The sequence below is a fragment of the Meles meles genome, chromosome 7 (assembly GCF_922984935.1).
Source record: "Meles meles chromosome 7, mMelMel3.1 paternal haplotype, whole genome shotgun sequence".
Taxonomy (NCBI): Eukaryota; Metazoa; Chordata; class Mammalia; order Carnivora; family Mustelidae; genus Meles; species Meles meles.
Window position 1 is genome coordinate 15,419,191 of NC_060072.1, and position 18,142 is coordinate 15,437,332.

Here is an 18,142-nt window from a genome sequence, read left to right on the forward strand (position 1 = left end):
ATTCTCTAAATCCACCATAGAGACCACACTGAAAAGTTTAAAACGATGCATTTCATTATAAAGGAATGTTTCCCTATAAATTCATTTAAAATAAGCAGTTTCTAGGAATCTGGTAAATTTAAAAAACCAAATGTAGAGTTTGATTCAACAAATATTTGGAGGTTTTAGGCTTTTCAAGGAAAGTTCCCATTTTCACTTTTCTTATTAAACAACTGGGTTTCCAAACAACTACAAAATTAATTTTCTGGCTCACTGTGTTTGAGCTATTCTTTTTAAGTAAGGAAGGCCCGCTTTTTGAGCTCTGTCACTTCTCTGACAGTTTTATTTGTGGTAGAAGAGTGTATGAAATTCTCCAGCTACCAGGAAGTCAGTGACTATGCACAGATCCGCACAATGGTGTTTGCATTCCTACTCCAGGGGGTAGAAATACTGTGTATATTACTCTCCCCTTTTCAGCTTCCTAGAGATCATTAATCACTGGGACATGACATCCTCCTACTCATGCTCCCAGCCCCCTCCTGATATGCAGATTAAAAGCAATGCCTATTTAGAACTCCTTAATGCCCTGATTAAAGCCTTGTTAGTTGTGGGGGAGGGGAGGCAATCTTAAAATCCAGTCCTGTATCAATCATTGGACTAAACATAATTTAATACCAAATGACAATGAGGAACATGATAATGGTACATGGAGACCTATAGCCATTAACAAATCTTCCTGGTTCAAATATATCTTCTTTATTTGGGGCTCACATATCTTTTCTTTATGGCTGAGAACTTACTTAAATGAACCTTAAGACCTCCAAAAGACTTCCTCCAAAAGATGTAAATTCCTAACTTTAGCTTGATTCAGTAATTATTTATTACTTGTGTCAGACATTGTTTTATGAAGAAAAAAGACAAATCCCTGCCTTTGGGGAGCTTATTTTCCAGCATGGAGAGGACAGTCAATGAAAAGTGAACAAAAGAAGTAAGATAACTAAATAGCATGATAGAAGGTGATAAGCAGCCTGGCGGAGAAACTCAGGAAAGTAAGATAGAACAGGTGGGTTATAATTTTGAATAGAGTGATTCGGCTAGACCTCACTAAAATGGTGTCATTTAAGCAAAGAAATGAAGTGAGGTAGTGAGCCATGTGACAATGTGGGGAAAGAACATTTCAGAAAGAAAAGCAAGAGCCAAGGCTCCAAGGTAGAAGCAGTGGCATAAATGAAGAACTGTAAAGAAGTTGGTGTTGCCAAACCACTATATATAGGAAAAGGAGTAGGACAGGAGATCAGGCATGGCCAGATTGGTCTTGCAGGCTCTTAAAATTATTTATGCTCAGTGAAGTGGCAGCCACTGTAGGGTCTTTCATGATGATATACTCTGATTTACCTAAAAAGGGTCATTTTGCTACTGCATTGAGAAAGAATGGCAGGACATCAAAGGGGAGAAGAATCAGGATATCACTATAAAATTCAGGTGACTGAATATGATGATAATAGTGAAGCAGTTACATCCGGATACATTTTGAAAGACATCGACAGGCCAGTAGTGAAGTGTGAGAATCCAAGTTCAAGCCTTAGCAAGTAGAAAGCTGGAGTTGCCATAAACTGAAATGGAAAACACTGCAGGAGGAGCAGCTTTTCAGGGGAAGACTAAGAATTTAATTTTGGATATGTTAAATTTGGGATATCTATTAGACTTCCAAGTGGAGATGTTAATAGGAAGTTAGTGGCAAGAGTTGAGTCTGGAGGGAGAGATCTGGATTAGAGATAGAAGCTGGGGGATCATTAGCAAATAGATGGTGTCTGAAGACAAAAGGTTGATTAAATTAGGGAGGGAATGCGTGTGGAACTAAAAAACTGTAAGGGCTGAACCTGGGGCACTCTATTGTCTAGAAGCTGAGGAACTGAGGAAAAAATTACAACTAGTGGGGTAGGAGGAAAACCAGGATAGTATGGTATCCTGGAAGAAAGTACATACACAAAAGTGGGGTGTCAAATGATGTGGGACAGATCAAGTAAGATGATAGGAAGTGTCCACTGGGTTTTGCAAAATGGAAGTCACTAGTGACCTTAGTTAATAGGCATTCTGGTGGAGCCATGCCTCTAAAGCCCAAGTAGATAAAATTCAAGAACAGTAGAAGAACCAGATAGTTAAGAGAAGACTGGAGCCACTGCAGGAGGTGAGAAGTATCCAGAAAACTTTAGATAAGATAACCAATGGAAAGACTCCTGAATGCTGCTCTCAGCAAAGCATAGCTTTTTAACCCACAGTGACCTGGTCATTGTTCTCTAAATACGCCATAGACACAAAAACTCTTTTCTGTGTTTGGCCATGGGTTCTCCTGCCTAGAAGAATATTCTCATTCTTCAAGACTAGCTTAAACCTCATTTCATTCTCAACAAATACTTACTATGCCTTGTTCTAGGCCCTAAGTATACCGTGTAACGCAAAGGACAAGGCGGGGAGGGGCCTTGGTAGACAATGAGACCAGAAAAGTACATGTATGTCTGTGTGGAGTGGGATAGGAGTATTATAAAGGGGACTGCCATGATAAGATGTAGCTTATAGCCAGATGGGTTACTGATGACCTTAAACCAGAGTTATTCTGGCAAAGGTAAAGGTACAGAAGCCCCAACGTGGGGCTCGATCCCAAGATCCTGAGATTATGACCCGAGCCGAAGGCAGGTGGCTTAACCCACTGAGCCACCCAGGTGCCCCCCATGTTGTACTTCTCATCTTTGTGACTTATTTATTTTAAACTGGAAGTTTGTACCTTTTAATCCCCTTCACCTGTTTTAACCGTTACCCTATCTCCTCTCCCCTCAATTTTCAAACATTAATTAAAAGTTGGTCATGCGTTAAGACATTATGCCTAGCTAATGCTGTGGTGGTTATCATTTCACAATATGACAAAATATCAAAATCAAAAACAACTTTAAAAAATATATCTGGAACTAAGTATTGGACCTAAAAGCCAGTGTGCTTATTGTGATAATAGTAAAAGAAGTGCCGGGGCAGCAGTGTGACGGCAGAGGTGACAGCAGCTCGTACGCTTGTTGAGTGCTTCCCCAGTGCAGGGACAGAGTGCTTTATTAATTTCTCGTTTAATTGTTACCACAACTCTTTATGAGTTTTAATGCATAATCATGCACTATCCAGGTTTACCTATTTTGTTACATTCTTCCTTAAAGTGTCAAAAAGAAAAAAATAAACTTACAAAATAACTTAAAAAAAAGGAACAAAATGTTACTTTGAAAAACATTCCAATTTTTTTGTTTTAACTTTGCCTTAAACACACACATGGTTTTCTGTATAAATACTGAAATACAAATATGCAGAACTTAGTAGGTGTTACACTATAAATAAATACGTAGAATTTAGTGGGTATTAAGATCCTAGTAAGTTTCCTAATATAGCTCTTTGAGGTTAATGTAGTTTTCTTTGTATTTAAATGGCTTAGCCTAGAGTCACTACTCTCAAATGATACTAATCACTTTAATTCCGATTAAAGGGACATGCAGGGCCATTCCAGATAAACTGTCAAGTCAGCAGCAACTTCAATCTCCTAGGAAAGGCTTTGAGATATATTCCTATAACCTGTTTGTGGCTCTAGGGAAATCTTATTTACAGTGTAGCCAATAGATATTTTATCAGAGCAACTTTTAAGATAAAAGTAAATTTAAAGTAAAATATCTTTAAAAAGAATATTTAAAGCAAATATCAGAAAATAAAGAAATCTGATTACTTTTTTAAAAATCTGTTTTGTTTTGTTTTTTTTTTTAAAGATTTTATTTATGTATTGGACAGAGAGAGAGATCACAAGTAGGCAGAGAGGCAGGCAGGGTGTGTGTGTGGAGGGGGGGCAGGCTCCCTGCCGAGTAGAGACCCTGATGTGGGGCGTGATTCCAGGACCCTGTGATCACGACCTGAGCTGAAAGCAGAGGCTTAACCCACTAAGCCACCCAGGTGCCCTTAAAAATCTGGTTCTTAAAACCTCTCCTCTTGCTCTTTTTTTGATAAATACTGGATACTGTGTTAAAATATTAAATTTATCAGAGAAATCCTTAGCAATGTTTTTTGTAACCAGTGTAACAATTCCCAAAACACTTTCTCCTTACTCTTTTTTTCTTTTATTACGAACTTTATTTTTTTAATTTTTTATTTTTTAAAGATTTTATTTATTTATTTGACAGACACACAGCTAGAGAGAGGGAACAGAAGCAGGGGGAGTGGGAGAGGGAGAAGCAGGCTTCCCGAGGAGAAGGGAGCCCGATTTGGGGCTCGATCTCAGGACCCTGGGATCATGACCTGAGGCCATGCTTAACGACTGAGCCACCCAGGTGTCCCTCTCTTTATATTCTTGTATGAATGCCATTTAACTTATAATAACTGATTTCCAAAAGAAAAAGCCATCAATTTACTCCTGTTCTTATTGTAAATCCATTTTTTAAAAGTTTTAGCATCTGTATTTCTAGTGTCTTGATTATGAAAAAAATTATGAGTCAGAGTGTTTAAGTTGTTTTAGAGGCCATGATTTATTGCACTTAATCTGATTATTTTTTAAAGGCACAGTCTCAAGAAAATTAAAGGAACTTTGATCTGTAGCTGAAGGAAAAGAAATCACACTTTTTAATTGTGAATAAAATAATCTTTTGAATGTTTGCAGGGCAGAGTACATAAAGATAACCTACCAACAAACTCTGTAAAATATCAAATAATAAATTACTGATCATAACTAAAATAATAAGGATTTGATTGAAAAACAATAAGGTTATGCTTCATTTTTACACTTTGTTGTGTTTCTATGAAGTTTTATTTAAGCCATATTTTGAAAAATAGAATATTGTAAATGTAGGTGCTTTCGACTATTAAGAGGAATCCAAATTTATTTGTAAAGCAGAGTTAATGCCAAAGTTAATTGTTTACAGATTTGAATTTATTTGAATTGTTTAAAATACCATTTGTATTTGGGGTTCCTGGGTGGCTCACTTGGTTAAGCATCTCCTTTTGGCTCAGGTCAGGATCCTGGAACCCTGGGATTGAGCCCAGTGAGTCAGACACCCTGCTCAGTGGGGAGTCTGCTTCTCCCTCTCCCTCTCCCTCTGCTCCTCCCTCTCCCATTGCTTCTCCCCTGCTCATGCTCTCTCTCTGTCAAATAAGTAAATAAAATCTTAAAAAAATACCACTTGTATTTTTAAAGAGTAAGGCACCATAAGCAGTCTGTTAAAGTCAGAAGTGTTGTTATTGCAAGTCTGATCTAGAATAGAGAGAGAACTAGAAAAATGCATGAACTCAATTCTTACAGAATGACACATTTTAGTAGTAGTCCACCAAGAGCTCCAACACCAAGTCACAACATCTGAACTATTTTTTAAATATTAATACTTGAGACTGTGACCCAATTTTTATAATAAGTTTTAAAATTTTAATTAATACATATTGCTTATGGTATACTTTTTGGTAACTACTCTTATAGTGAAATCAGTGAGACTACTGAGTGCAGTAATGAAAAGCAGGGTTCAAATCCAAGTCCTGTCATTTACTAGGGCTGTGTAATCTCAAAGAAATTGCTTCATTTTTCTATGCCCCAATTTCATGGCCTATCGAAAGGGAAGAATAGCAGTAACCTCATAAGATGAGTATGCTGATTAAAGTAAGTTAATCTTTATAAAGCACTTAGCATCGTGTCACACATAGTACTCAGTAACTACTGAATTGTGCTATTATTACTGTTATTCTGGGTTTTATTGTTGAATGCAACAAATGCCAAATTCTCTTTTGTTGGGACTCAATTTAACAAAGTCAAAGGGAATAGAATGAAAATTTCTCATCAGGGCACAGTAATGATTTCTTAACAGTTACCAGACTTACTGTAATATTTTCACTTTCTTGTGCTTTCAACAGCAAAAATTGGATGCATAAAAACAAGAATTGATGATACTCTTCATTGAGATATCAACACAGAGGTTACCTACCTGTGCAGCTCTTCTGTTTTGTCTTCGGTTGGACCTACGATTAGTAAACAATGGCGAAGGACAGCTGCCATGACACGGAACTGATGAGAATCACTCTATAGCAAACAAAAAAGACAAGAGGAAAAATTTGGGATTAAATGCCTTAACGAAGGAGCCTGGTGTATTACTACCTTCCTCGGGGTTACTTATGGCTCACCTGCCTACCCCGCCAACAGTCATTCTTATACCATACATAACAGAAGTTAGGATACTGAAGAGAAAGTTCTCAGTACTAAGTGAATAGTTACTGTCTCACATGAAGAGCTACAACCACCTCCAGAAATGGCTGAAAGCAGACAGTACTGATCTAGCCGCTCCCTTGGGCAAGTCGGGCAAAGAGATGCATGATCAACATCCATGCATTTCCTACTCTGTTTTACAGTAAGATTCAATTCACCTAATGATCTTTGCCATTTCCAGAAAGCCTAGATTCTTTTGATAGTATACTGTTTCAGTCTGCTAATTGTTATAAAAGTTTAAACAGATATAATTCTATCAGATTTTTTTTTAAAGATTTTATCCATTTATTTGACAGAGAGAGATCACAAGTAGGCAGAGAGGCAGGCAGAGAGAGTGAGAGGGAAGCAGGCTCCCCGCTGAGCAGAGAGCCCGACGCGGGACTCGATCCCAGGACCCTGAGATCATGACCTGAGCTGAAGGCAGTGGCCCAAACCACTGAGCCACCCAGGCGCCCTGCTATCAGATATATTAAGAGCAGGTTATATATCCTTAATGCCTCATTTCTTGATTTTCAAAAGCAATTAAGTTAAAATATATAATCTATCAATTTCATTTTAATGAGTCTTCTTATTCTCCTAGCTTCCCCAAATCTTGCTAATTCCTCCCAAATTACTGGCAAGTGATGAAAAACAAGTGAATGAGTTTAATCTCCTATTCTCCCAATGTTTACTCCTTATTAGTATTAAAGACTCATAGAGAGTCAGAGAGAAAAAGGCAAGCAGTAGGAAATAAGCTAAGTTATGAGTAATCACTTAGTTTACCTCCTCATTTTTAGTGAGCTCTTGGGCCACTACAATTTCTTTAGTCACCTGCATCAAAGTCATCTCTCTCTTTGTCCAGATTTTTAATAATTAGAAGACAAATAAAATGAGTGATAATTATAATAGAGATCCTGTGTACGCTATACTTCAGGAAGTCACCAATTATTTCAAAAACTATTTAAAAATTCAAAAAACTTTATAAAAAATTTTAAAACTTTAGTATATATTGATCTCAAGTCTGTATAAAGTGAAATATACTAACATATTATACATATATTCATATATATGTGAGAAGATGTGTCATAAAATCTAACAAACAATAGAGCACAATTTCATTACTCATAATGCAGAGGACAGTATTTTAAGCATAAAATTATTATATGTTTATTTGTAAGAGAGGAAGGCCTCAGTGGCACAACGGAAAAAGCACTGCATTTGGGAGTCTAGTGTCTAAGTTGTGACCTTAGAGAAGTCATATAGCTTCTCTGAGCCAAAGTTTCCCCACAGGCATCTCCACACATATGTGACTGGTAGGGTCATAAAAGAATTAAAGAGGATGATACACAAGGAAGTGCTTAGCACTTGCAATGGAACATTTGAAGATGAGGGGAATAATGAGGGAGAAAGGAAACAGAAGATAGAGCTGAAATGAGTGATAATGAAATAATCATGTGCTGGGGAAGGAAGAAAGAAAAAGGGAGGAGGAATTAGTGGAATGCCAGAGACACGAAGACTGGCAGGGTTGACCCAGACACTGTCCCATTCGCCAGCCATTTCTCTAATACGTAAATACACTTTTACTTACCCCAAATTACATGAAACACATTGAAACACATGTGAAATTCTTCCATATAACTTTTTTTGTTTGTTTTTTAAGATTTATCCATTTATTTTGGAAAGAGAGCAAGTTTGAGCAATGGGCAGGCACAGAGGGAGAGAGAAACTCAGATTGCACACCTAGCCAGAACCCCACATAGGGCCCAATCCTGTGACCCTGAGATCATAACCCTAGTCAAAACCAAGGGTCTGTGCCACCAACTATCTGTGCCACCCAGGTACTCCTTCCATTTCTTAACTCTTAATAAGATATTTTCCTTGGTTTTGAAAATTAAGTGGGAATGCACTTCCTTTTAAAAGGATTTTAAGATTTTCCTTAGGTGAGTGAGTGGCTCAGTCAGTTAAGTATAGGACTCTTGATTTCAGCTCAGGTTATGATCTCAGGGTCATGAGACCGAGACTTGTGTCGGGTTCTATGCTGAACAGGAGTCGGCTTGGGATTCTCTCTCTCTCCCCCTTCCCACACCCATGCACTTGCTCATACATGCTGTCTCTCAAAACAAAAACAAATACTAGATTTTCCTTTATTCTAGATATCACAGTTCTCTTTTCACACTGATGCTGATAAGCTTCTTGCAAAACTATCCATTTTGGTCTTTTTACTTGAAACTGGTAAATCAAAATCCTACTTCTTTCCATCCCATTTCCTCATATCCCAACTTTTGTAACACCAATTCCCAAGTTGTACTTATGTCTGCAATGCCCTTTTACCATAAATCCACTAAATTCTCTTTATTTCTGTACCCAAAACAACTGCTGAAATCCATGGATTGTTTCCCCCACTCCTGGCATAGCCAATTCCTTTTCATCTCCTAGGTCTCGGCTAAAACATTTTATCAGAGAAGCCTCTTCCTTGTCCACTTAATCTAAGTAGGCTTCTTCCTTCATTATTTTCTATCGCTATCTTATTATGATTCCTTTCATAAAATCATAATTTTTAATGCCACACTTGCATTTCCATTGCTTTCTCCACTAATCTGGTAACTTTAGAAGTTTAGAGTACATATGTTTAATAGGTGTTCGATATTTATTTATTCATTTATTTTTTAGACAGGGAGACAGAGAGGAAAGAGAGAGAGAGGCAGAGGGAGAAAGAGAATCCCAAGTAGGTTCCACACCCAGTGTGAAGCCCAGGCAGGGCTCAATCCTACAGTTCTGAGGCCATGATCAGACCAAAACCAAGAATCTGACACTCAGCTGACTGAGCCAGTCAGCTGGTGCACCCACGTGCCCCAATATTCAATAATTTTTAATGTAAACTATAAGTAAAACAAAAGAGAGACACAGTCTTCAGTGGGCAGCTAGATAAATTTTCACAAAATGAGCACATCCATATAACCCACACAAAAATGATCCAATGTCAAGATCAAGAACTTCAGAATTCCCCTCACGGCCTCCTCAGATGACAGTCACCTGTTCTTCAAGGGTAATTCTAGTTTCTAACATTATAGGTTAGTGATTTTTGTTGTCATTCAAGTTTGCTTGAATGAAATCATAAAATATAGGCCCTTTTGTGTCTGGTTGTGAGATTCACCCAGATTGGTATGTGTAGTTAGTCTACACATTTTCATCACTTGTGTTCATTTTCATCACTTGAGAGTAGTGCTATTTGAGGTGCAGTCTGTGGACCAGTGTCGATCCACACCCTGCCTGCCACTGATCTGTAGTGTCCCCACTGCAAAAAGTGTGCGTGAGCATTTAGAGACTTTTCCAGTTTGACAATGTATGTAATATTGTATTATACAAGAGTTTTATTCTGATAGCTAGGGGAAAAAAGAATCTGGTCCTTCACCACAGTTAGTTTAAGAAAGCACTGCTGAATGCAATGAATATATTACACTTTACTTATCTATCCTACTCTGGATGGACACTTGGATTGTTTCCAGTTCGGGGCTATATTGACGGGTACTGCTGTGAATATAATTTCTTATGCCTCATCTGCTGCATCAAGCTTTAGACTATACTGTCAAATAGTGTTTCCAAGTGTTTATACCAACTTACACTCCCACTAGTTGCTCTACAGTTGTGGCAACACTTGGTATTGTCAGAGTTATAAAATTTAGCCATTCTTTTGGGTGTGCAGTGGTCTCTTATTATGCATTTTCCTGATGACTAATGAAGTTTCATATGACTCCAAGCCATTTGGATACCTCTTTTGTCAAGTGCCTGTTCAAGCCTTTTTGCTGATTTTTTAATTGGGTTGACTCTATGGATTTGTAAGGCTTTTTAATGTATTCTGGATAGAGTTCTTTATAGATGTGTTGCAAATAACTCCTCTGTTTTGGTCGCCTGCTTTTTTACTTTCTTCTCTTGATGAGCTCATTTTAATGAAGACCAATTTGTCAACTTTTCCTTTAAAATTTGATTTTTATTTTGTCCTGTTTTAAAAATCTTTGCCTACTTAAGAAATGTTTGATAGATAAAGTCATGAAGATAATCTGCTTCCTTCTAAAAGCTTTATTATTTTACCTTTCATATTTAGGTCCTATCTATCTCAAATTAATTTTTGTGTATGGCATAAGTAAGGATTCAAATTAGTTTTTCTTCCATAAAGACATACAACTGATCCAGTACAATGTATTAAAAAGTCCACTCTTTCCCCACTGCACTTCAACATTACCTGTGTCATAAATGAGTTGACTATATATGCGTAGGTTTATTTCTAGACTCTATTCCATTAGTCTGTCTCAGTCAAAATTTGCTGAATGAATGCTACCATTTAAGAAGTATTATTTAACAAAGGTTAGAGTGGATACTATTTTCGAGTATTGGCTATTCTGCTGTATGACTTTCCATAAGTAATTTAAACTCTGAACTTTCCTGTCCTTTTTTATCAAACGGGGTTAATGCTCTTGTGTCACAAAGATGCTGGAAAGATTAAATATAATTATTCTTTATAAAATATTACACAAATACAGTTTATATAACTATAATTTACTTGCTTCATCTTAGTTTTGATATCTTTAAGATATCTATATTCTCTCCTCTGAAATCATATCTTTCAGATGTCAATATTCTGTCCTTTGAAATCATTATCTCCAAAGGTTCAGAAGGAAAAAATAAGTCACCAGGGATGAAGGGAAGAGGAAGAGACAGAAAGCAAACAGGCTTACTGTGATAGTGGAAATCAAAATAAAGTAACACTCAATTAAAAGGGAGATTAAAAACTCAGGAAAGTCTTTGGGATCTCTTTATATAGTCCTTACTTCTTAATTACAAATTCTACTACTGTCCTGCTGCCTTTTTTCTCCTTGCAAACGGTGGAAGATTTCACTTTTGTTTGGTAAAGGTATGGATTTCCTCACATCTTTCCATTCAAAGTGTCTACTGATCTAATCAATGCCTGTGAAAGTCTGAAGGGAGAAAACTGCACACCAAGTCCTAATCTTGTATTGTTATCCCAGGACAGTTCTAATTTCTTCAAGAAGGTTCAGGAATGTGTGAAAATTTGATTTCTTTAAGAAGGTTTAGGAATGTGTGAAAATTTGATTTCAATTCCATAAAAACTGAAAGACATTCAGATACAGACATACACACACACAGAAGTATACACACATTTACCTAGAAATACGGCTCTATCTCAGGTAACCTTTGACCCTGTTTTACCCTAGTCCTTCTGCTTTACCTTTACCAAGGTTATTTGTCCTGCCAAATTGTATATATTCAAAATTCTCTGCCTCCTCACAGGCAAAGATAATGTATTTTACCTTAGCAACTTTTTCATTGAACATGGTGCTGGGCACAGAGTAATAATATTTTGCTTTTTTGAATTAATTCACAAGGGAAGATATAAATGTTATAGAGTACTGTAACTCTAAAAAGGCTAGAAATCTGCTGCTCTAAACAATGTTATTAAATGTTTTAGGCTTCTAATTAATTTTGTAATAGCTTTGACTTTTTTTTTTTTTAAGATTTTATTTAACAGAGATCACAAGTAGGCAGAGAGGCAGGCAGAGAGAGAGGGAAGCAGGCTCCCCACTGAGCAGAGAGCCCAATATGGGGCTCGATTCCAGGACCCCGGGATTATGACCTGAACTGAAGGCAGAGGCTTCAACCCACTGAGTCACCCAGGTGCCCCAGCTTTGACTTTTTTTTAAAAGATTTTATTTATTTGAGAGAGAGAGAGATATGAGCAGGGATAGGGACAGAGGAAGAAGGGGAAGCAGACTATGCAGAGTGGGGAGCCAGACATAGGGCTTGATCCCAGGATCCTGATATCATGACCTAAGCCTAAGGCAGATGCTTAACCAACTTAGTTACCCAGATGCCCCAACAGCTTTGACATTTTAAAAAGTATCATAAACTTTTCCTTCTTCCTTGATTACTTTGGATTTTTTCTCCTATATATTTCTCTATATCACACTTTATTTTTCATTAAACAAATATTTATTGAATGTGTACTCTGTCCTGGGTTATGTTGCTTAGCAGAGAGACTATGCCAGTGAGGTCAGATAAACCCTCAAAGATCTAGAACATATGGTATTTGAAGCATCTGTGCATTACGGAGGTGACACTTTCTTATTTTTAAACATACAGAAAATATAGAGAAGAAAAGTAAGTAATGTAACAAACAGTTGTATATCCATCTGTGTTCATATGTCTGATTTTCCTATTAGACTGTTAGTTCTTTGAGGGCAGTGATGCTTTCTTCATCTCGTATCTTGTATCCCTAATGTAGAACTCAGCATATATTGGGCACTCAATATTTACTGAAAAGATGATTCAGCAAAAAAACATGGCACAGCTTGAAGCTTTATTTTTATTTAATTAATATCATGTCCTTTTCCCACATTCCCTTTCAAGTCTCTAAAATAATCATGGCACTAACCTCTTCTGTTACAGTGTGACATTCCCAAATAACTCCTATGGACATTCACTGTTTTATCTGACTCAAATGCATCTTTTGACTACTCAGATACTTGTGTTACTTCTCTATGTTTGCTTTTGGTTGTCTGGCTCTACCATATCTGTTGGTCCTTGTGTCTTCTCGTTACAATGCACTGATAATCTGGAAAGCACTGCAGAAGGGAGTGTGTGCTAAGTGAGGGATCTCTACAGTAACATGCTTAACTCCATCAACAAAGAGATTTAGCAAAGTGTTAAAGGAGGAGGAAGACAAGACCATTTCAGTTAATGTTTCTAGAACTGACTTCAGGTCCTGCTAAAGGAGCCTTTGACAATCTTAAACATTATACTACCTTTAGGAAAGGGAAAGAATGAGACAGAGAGGGAAGGAGGAAGTGTGGGAGACAGAAGGACACCATGTGGAAATAAATATTTCCTACTGAATGGAAAGGAATCTCCAAATTAATCTGCTGATGGTATCAGCAGGCAGGCAGGAATTTAACACTGAGGCATGAACCTAAAATGGACAAACGGCACTAATCTGGTAGGCCTCAAGAAAAACCTAGTCATTAATTTTCTGGTTTTGATGAACTGCTAAGTGAACAGTGATTAAAAATACATATAAAACAGTTAAAACTCAAACCAAACATCTACATTTTCTATAACAGCTGAGCTGTCTAATAGATAAAGATCTTTAAAGGTGCAATGCCCAGGGTCTGGAAAGGTATAAACTAGCACTCTTCTAAAAGGCAGTTTGGCAATACATATAAAAAACTCCTAGAGGTTTAAAAAATCTTTTGGCCCAGTAGTTTCAGGAATTTATCTACAAAATTTTCTAATAAGAAAATTCACTGTATTACCATGTAAAACAGCAAACAAATGCAAACAAACTAAATGCCTACACATAAGGAATTTGTTAAAGGTTGATCCTTATGAAGGAATATTCACGTATAAAATTACTTATTAAGTATAAAATGACTTAAGAAGATTAGTTCTTCATAAGGATTTACCAACCTTTGACAAAGAGAATAAATTGTTAAATTATTTTTTAGGGGGCGCCTGGGTAGCTCAGTGGGTTAAAGCCTCTGCCTTTGGCTCAGGCCATGATCCCAGGGTCCTGGGATCGAGTCCCGCATGGGGCTCTTTCTCAGCAGGGAGCCTGCTTCCTCCTCTCTCTCTGCCTGCCTCTCTGCCTACCTGTGATTTCTGTCTGTCAAATAAATAAATAAAATCTTTAAAAAAAATTATTTTTTGGTTGCAGAACTCTTTTTATCCCCACATGATATCTAGTTACAACCTACTATAAAGAGAAAAAACAATAGCAACTGCAACAATCAAAGATGCTCTTTTGAAAGTGAGGGAGGAGAACCTGGAACTCATCCTATTCCTAGGAACTTTATGGCTTCAAGGAACATTTTGAAAACCACCACTCTTCAAGAACATTTACTGTGGAAAAAAAGATCAAGATTATAAAATGACTGTGTTTTTATAAAAAGAAATTACACATGTTTATATTTACATACTATATAATGAAGAATTGTTAGAATAGTATGCAAACAGTGCTTATCTTCAAGTGGTAGTTTTATAGGTGATTTGCACTTTTTTATTGCCTCTATACTTTTCCCCTTAGATCTATGAGAGCATGTATTTTCATTATAAGGAAAATAATATTAGTTATTTTTAAAGTTAAATTTGAAAGTTGGATTATTCTATATAATGAGTTTTCAACGTCCTTTTATTTCAGTAGCTTTCTTCAAGTATTAACAAATCTTCAGGTGCTTGTTTCATTGGAGAAAGATGCCATTCATCTGACAATCGAGGTGTTATTAAATTCCAAGTAAATGGGCTCTTACTGGCAAGTTTCTCTGCATCCTTTTTACAGATTTTCCTTATGTTAAGTTCTGAGTCCCTCCCTATGCTCTGATTTCTGGGTCTTTTCATATGCTGTTCAATTTCTGAGAAACATTCACCTCCCCAGTTGTCAAACAGTTCCATCATTTTGTCATCCTATCTCAGGAGACACCTTCACAGGTCTTCCCTGACTATGTAAACTATTCGCAATCATTGCACTGTTTCTCTCCTAACACTTAACACAATTTGAATTATATATTTGTTTACTTATTTATTATCTATCCTACCATAACAAAACTGAAGGCAGAGACTATGCCTATTATTTGCCAACATATTACACAATGCTGGTATAATATCTGGTAAATGGCCATAAGTATTTATTGACTGACTGACTGACTAAATGTTCGCTAAAATTTGAATGTGGAGACTCATGGAGACTGAATTGGTTAAAACAACAACAACAACAAAAAACCTTTCCCACACTCTTGCCTAAATGAGTTGGCAAGATCCTGGTTTCAATACTGCTTAAATTTCTGATAACTTCAGTAATAGCCCCGTCACAATAACCGGGCACATTTTTATAATGGCTTTATCTACTGATCCACAACTCACAAGAAGTCCTAGGTCTGCAGAGATGCCTGCTTCAGGACTACTGGTCCTTTCTCACGTATCTTTTGGAGAATAAACTTTCTATTACCCAGAATGAGTAACTGCTGTTTCAACATCTTCAAGGCTTCTTCTAGCCCCACTATTAAACTAATGAAGGCTAATCTCAATTTACTGATATATATTACATGTCATTCCATACTTATACTGATGTGCAGCCATTAAATTATAATAAACCCTTTTAGTCAGGAATTGGAACAGTGTGAGCTACTATTTTGGGCACAATTTAAATAATAGGGGCTCCAACAATGGCAAACCAACAGTCTCCGAAGAGCTCTTGCAACTAAATGGAGAACTTAAAAACACCAAAACAAACAGTGTAAGAAAAATAACCATAGAAGGTACCAAATAAGCATAGAGACATAATATTTTAAATACTTCCAAATATTTGGTTTCAAAGCATAAATGGAGCATGTGGGCTTTCCACATCTTTTCCTGCCAAGTCTCAGGAAAAACTGACCATACTACAGTCATCTAAAACAGCTGTTAGGACTGATCTTCAAATATTTGGTTTCAAAATATAGACCTATTTGCACTTTAAAACTCAGATGCCTGCATATTCCCACTATAGCACTGTACTGAGATAATCCTTTCAAAGTAGGCTGCTGGCAAAAACAGATCTGTATTCATGGTGAGCACTGCTTCAAATGGACACAGCAAGATGTTAGTCTAAGTCCTCAAGTCAGCTGTCATAGAAGATAATTTACGCTGGCACCAAAATACTCCATTTCTTTCTTTCTTTATTCTTTTCTTTTTTTTTTTAAAGGCAGGGGCTCAATTTCACTCATCATTTAAGGTTAAAGAAAGAATGTAAATGTGAAATGTTAAGATTCTAGAGACAAGGAAAAAAGTTTATGTCCATTTTGCTTACAGTTGTTGCCTTCCTTAAGCTAAGTTTCTTGTTTAGCATATTGTTCTTGTGGGTACTTAGATATAAACTGTCATATCTGCCTTTGGCTATTGTAAGGTCTAAGCCACAGAAAGGATCTTAGTCCAGAAAAAACCTTTCCCACACTGTGGTGTAATTATATTTTCTAGAACTGTGTAAAAGTATGGATATCTAGTTGTAGTCCTACATTTCTGATAGTTATCTCATACTGTAACACTCTAGGGATGATAGGGGATACACAAAAGGTCTTTTGCTCTTCTGAACAGACATGAATTCTGATTGATCAATTTTATCTGGCCTAATTTAGCTTATCTTTTCTTTGAGATGGCAATCATTGTAAATGCCTATAACTTTATGAATCATATTGTTTTATTTCCCTTCAAATCTTCTCATTTAAACCTTGTTACTGAAAGAGGCACTCAAAAAAAAAAAAAAGGGCAGGTGATAGAACAACTGGGAAAAGGAACTATATTTGCCAACCTTACAAAATAATAATCCATAGTTAACTAATTGGAATTAAAAATTTAAAAATCCATAAAAAACAAAAATAATGAAATAGTCCATCTTCATCCTATTTTTCTGGTAAGTGTTACACAAATGGGAAGTAAGGATTCCTCCCTCGTAGGCAGCTCTAGGGATGTCCCAGACCAATTAAGTTATAGGTAGATAAGAATATCCTTCTCAACCTTACCTCTTTATGCACCTTCCAACTATCTACTGTCACATTGAAGAGAGCTTTGAGGGCCTCAATGGCACAGTCTGTCTCCTGAGGTGAGAGAGGAGGTCCATTATGGTCTATGGCCGATTCATATTCATCGGTCCACTTGATGCTAAAGGCACTTTCCAAGATCTGGGTTAGCAGCGGTAGTCCCTGGAGCTCATAGCGCAATTGTGACCTGATGTCGGTGTGCAAAAGTGACAGGAGGAAGAGCAAGCGCAAGTCAAAGCACTTAATGTCATTGATAAACTTTCGGTCCTTGCACTTTCTTAGGAGGTTACAGAGCTTTGCAGCAAGGTTAAGTTCCAGGCTGAGCTGCTGTGCCATCTGACTGTTGAACACTATGTTACACAGACATTTTAATGACTCCACAATAACTGGGAACTCTGACACCTTCTCCAAAGAATCATCCGACTCATTTAGCTTGGCTAATCGCAGCAGTATCTGCATATTTTCCTTGGTTGTTACAGGAACTAAAACCTTTTTGTCTCTGGAGAGAATGCGGAGAACTTCCAGGCAGGACACTTGACATGTTGTTGGGATGTCCTTTACAAGGACTTTAAATATGCCTTCACAGAGTTTCTGAAAAACAAGAACGAGTATTCAAAAATCATTACTTGGCTTAAATGATTTAAAACAGAATACTTCTCTACCAATGTATGTAACAGCAATCAGATTCTGGCTAGAAAAGGTTTTTAATTTTTTTTTTTAAGTCACACAATGTTAGAACTGAAAGAGACTTTATATTTGCTACATTTCTTTCACTTACAGATATGGAAATTAAAGGCCAGAGAGGCTGTACTGGGCCAGAGTGAATCAGTCAGGTCTTACGTAGCTTTGTTCTCAACAGATTTTTAATATCAGAATACACAGACTATCAGGATAAAGGCAATTAGTCCGAATCATAGCTGATGGCCCAAAGTGTACATATCTGTCTTGCATTTTTTGAAATTTAATTATTCCTATTATTCCTAAATTTAAGAACCACTGATCATTCTTTCAAAATTCAATGTCCAGCTTGCTTGTCCATAAGCTGTAGGTCTGGGTCTCTCAAGCTCGCACCGGTACATGTGAAGCAAGCAGGTATGAACCACTCTATTGCTGACCATTTTTGTACCGGTTACACTTTATAAAAACAACAGCAACAACTAGGACTAACGTCGGATTTAACAAAGTTTGTATTTACTTATCATCAGACTTTAATTCTTATAAAGGTGCTATCTTTGGGTCAAGCATGATGATCTTGATAAGAATCCCAGGCTGTGTGTACCTTCTCAGTACCTCCTAGTTGTACAGCTATGAAGTGGCAACTTTAAATGTATAGTTGACCCTT

At 36.9% G+C, this 18,142-nt stretch overlaps 1 protein-coding gene and 1 long non-coding RNA gene across 7 annotated transcripts in view; one reads left to right on the forward strand and one right to left on the reverse strand.

Annotated features, from left to right (window-relative positions):
* Positions 1 to 5,981, forward strand: part of LOC123947115 — a 118,227-nt gene extending 112,246 nt beyond the window's left edge. Inside the window, exon 5 of the long non-coding RNA XR_006819703.1 lies at positions 5,893 to 5,981. This is a non-coding gene — a long non-coding RNA (uncharacterized LOC123947115). The remainder of the gene's footprint in view (positions 1 to 5,892) is intronic.
* The window catches only part of RIC8B (RIC8 guanine nucleotide exchange factor B), a 94,887-nt gene that overhangs the window by 41,577 nt on the left and 35,168 nt on the right, over positions 1 to 18,142 (reverse strand). For all 6 annotated transcript variants that reach the window (XR_006819701.1, XR_006819700.1, XR_006819699.1 and 3 more), the window contains exons 3-4: positions 16,783 to 17,391; positions 5,964 to 6,058 (exon numbers count right to left, since the gene is read on the reverse strand). Coding sequence is in view for 3 of the 6 variants with exons in the window: in XM_046013108.1 (XP_045869064.1) it covers positions 5,964 to 6,058; positions 16,783 to 17,391 (704 nt within the window). In the remaining 3 variants the exon portion in view is untranslated. The remainder of the gene's footprint in view (positions 1 to 5,963; positions 6,059 to 16,782; positions 17,392 to 18,142) is intronic.